General features: G+C 38.0%; 1 protein-coding gene across 1 annotated transcript; it reads left to right on the top strand.

Annotated features, from left to right (window-relative positions):
* Positions 1-760: 760 nt before the first annotated feature.
* On the top strand, positions 761-2,411 carry LOC137561918 (olfactory receptor 11L1-like). Its single transcript, XM_068273264.1, has 2 exons — positions 761-766; positions 1,488-2,411. Exons 1-2 carry the CDS (start codon positions 761-763, stop codon positions 2,409-2,411), a joined length of 930 nt encoding a protein of 309 aa, XP_068129365.1.
* The last annotated feature ends 169 nt before the right edge of the window (positions 2,412-2,580 follow it).

Genomic DNA, 2,580 nt, shown 5'->3' on the forward strand with positions numbered 1-2,580 from the left:
ATTTTCATACCTTATCAACAAAACCACCAGTATGTCAGAACATACTTTTACAAATATTTGTAGTAGTTTTGCAGAATGTTGGCAAATTGTTTTAATTGATTGAAAATTATCTCCACGTGGAAAATGTGGGAGAAAAAATGAATTGAATGATTGACCATTTTTGGTGAGGTTTGGAATTACTTATTTTTCTGCACATCTCAATCACACTTGTTTCTTCTTGCCATGAAGCTATTCCAGCATATAATGCAATATGATTTGGAAAAATACATACGTATAATTATAAGTAACAGCAGCACAGCTCATCTTATACATTCACTCCAGAGAAGCAGAGCCGGGACTAGGTCCTCCAGCACCCAAGGCTGAGACACCAAAGTGCGTCTTCCCATCCCTCCCACCCCAGCCGTCACACACTGATTGCTATTAGACTAAGAGGCCCCTCCATCCCTCCCACCCCAGCAGTCACGCACTGATTGCTATTAGACTAAAAGGTGCCCCAGGGCCACCAACTCCTTAGTCTGTAGCTATCTGGCTTGCAGTCACTGCCATGTTTCCCCTTCACCTCTACCTCAGCTCGGCCTTGCAGAGAAGATCTGAGATCTCTCCTTTCATTCACTGCTCCCCTAGTGCTAGGTTTTGCTGATGACGTGACTTGTTCCTACTATTCCTCTATTCCACTTAACATTTGTAGCAATTTTAGTGACAACAGCATGTATGGGGGTTGTGCTATTAAGCACTAAAGTCGTCACAAAATAATCCGAAAATGACGGTAAATTATGGTAAATTGGGAAATTACGCTTCTTTATTATGTTTCTAATTACAATTAATGAATCACAATTTCCCCACAATTTTGCATCAGAATTGTGAATTACGATGCAAAATTCATGCTTATCACTACTTATTTAATCTATCTAAAGGTGGCCACACACCATACAATTTTTTAAATATCTGTTCAATTCAAAAATTGCAATCAATTTTTCTGACTGATTGTAACATATCAAAAATATGACCAATGTACCACACACCTATGTTCCATTTTCCCCCAATTATGATAAAAATGATTGGAAATGCTGAGAACATTGCTAGAGTGTGTACATTAATAAATTGACAATCCAACACACGCCATACAATCTTTAGTAGAAATTGAAGAGAAATATCTGGCATTCCGGATCTATATAAATCGAAAAACAAAATGGGAAATTCGATCGGATTTTTCAGTCGAATGAAAAACAAGCTTTCGATATTTGAGAGATACAATCATTTTTATCAAATTGCTGTAAAGTCGAATCATTTTATTGTTTTGTGTGTGGCCATCTTAACAGTGTCTACAATATTTAGATAAGGTATATTTGAGAACCCAGGTCCAAAGACAATGAAAACCATTGTGATTCTACATAGCCAAAGTGTGATAATTTTAAGAATGTAATACCGTCACCCTATATTGTATTGTTATACTACAGCATGCATTTATTTTATGTGATGGCCCATAGGATACTTATCAGAATAATGTCACCACAATCTTCTTCATGGGATTCCACATGGGCAAATTTAATCTTCTGGCTTTTGTTGTTCTCCTTATGATATATTTTATGACAATATGTGGAAACCTTTTGATCATCACTCTGGTCTTCTACAACAAGACTCTCCACTCTCCCATGTACTTCTTCCTCACCCAACTCTCCATAGCTGACATCATGCTGACCACAGACATTTCTCCGAACATGCTCAACATTGTACTGCATGAGGGAACCTCCATTTCTTTCTCTGGCTGTGTCACTCAGCTTCATTTCTTTGGTTTATCGGAAATTTCTGAATGTTTTCTGCTAATGGTGATGTCCTATGACCGCTATCTGGCCATCTGTTCTCCACTGCATTATACTTCCATTATGAATCAAGGGATTTGCGTTAAATTAGTGTGTGTGTCCTGGATTTTGAGCTGTTGTGTAGAATTAATTTTAACGCTCTCCATATACCAACTACAGTTCTGTGGGCCAAATACGGTGGACCATTTCTTCTGTGATTTGAATGCTCTGATGAATCTTTCCTGTTCGGATGTGTCCATGGTTAAAATGGAAGCCATTTTGGTCTGCATTCCAGTGGTGGTCTTACCATTCTTTCTGATAGCAGTCTCTTACACGTACATTGTTCTAACCATATTAAAGATTCCATCCTTTTCAGGAAGGCTTAAAGCCTTCTCCACGTGCAGCTCTCACCTGACAGTTGTGTGCATATTCTTTGGAACTTTAATGGCCATTTATATGCTGCCGAATGAAGGACAGTCACAGATGTTGAGTAGGATTGTGTCCATGCTGTACACTGTGATAACTCCTCTCCTAAATCCTTTCATATATAGTCTGAGGAATAAGGACATCAAACTAGCTTTGAGGAGCACATATAAATCTAGACGTTACTAATCACCGTTTTTTTTAAGAACCACTTTCAAGAAAAATTGCTAAAATGTATCCTGTTAACAGCCACAAATGAGTTATCTCACTATAAGATAATGTACTGCTTTGTCTTCAGCTGGCAGAACTCGTTGTGCTATACATTCTTGGAATGCTTTAATCTCTATCTCTTCAAGCA

Source organism: Hyperolius riggenbachi, chromosome 3 (genome assembly GCF_040937935.1).
Source record: "Hyperolius riggenbachi isolate aHypRig1 chromosome 3, aHypRig1.pri, whole genome shotgun sequence".
NCBI classification, from domain to species: domain Eukaryota; kingdom Metazoa; phylum Chordata; class Amphibia; order Anura; family Hyperoliidae; genus Hyperolius; species Hyperolius riggenbachi.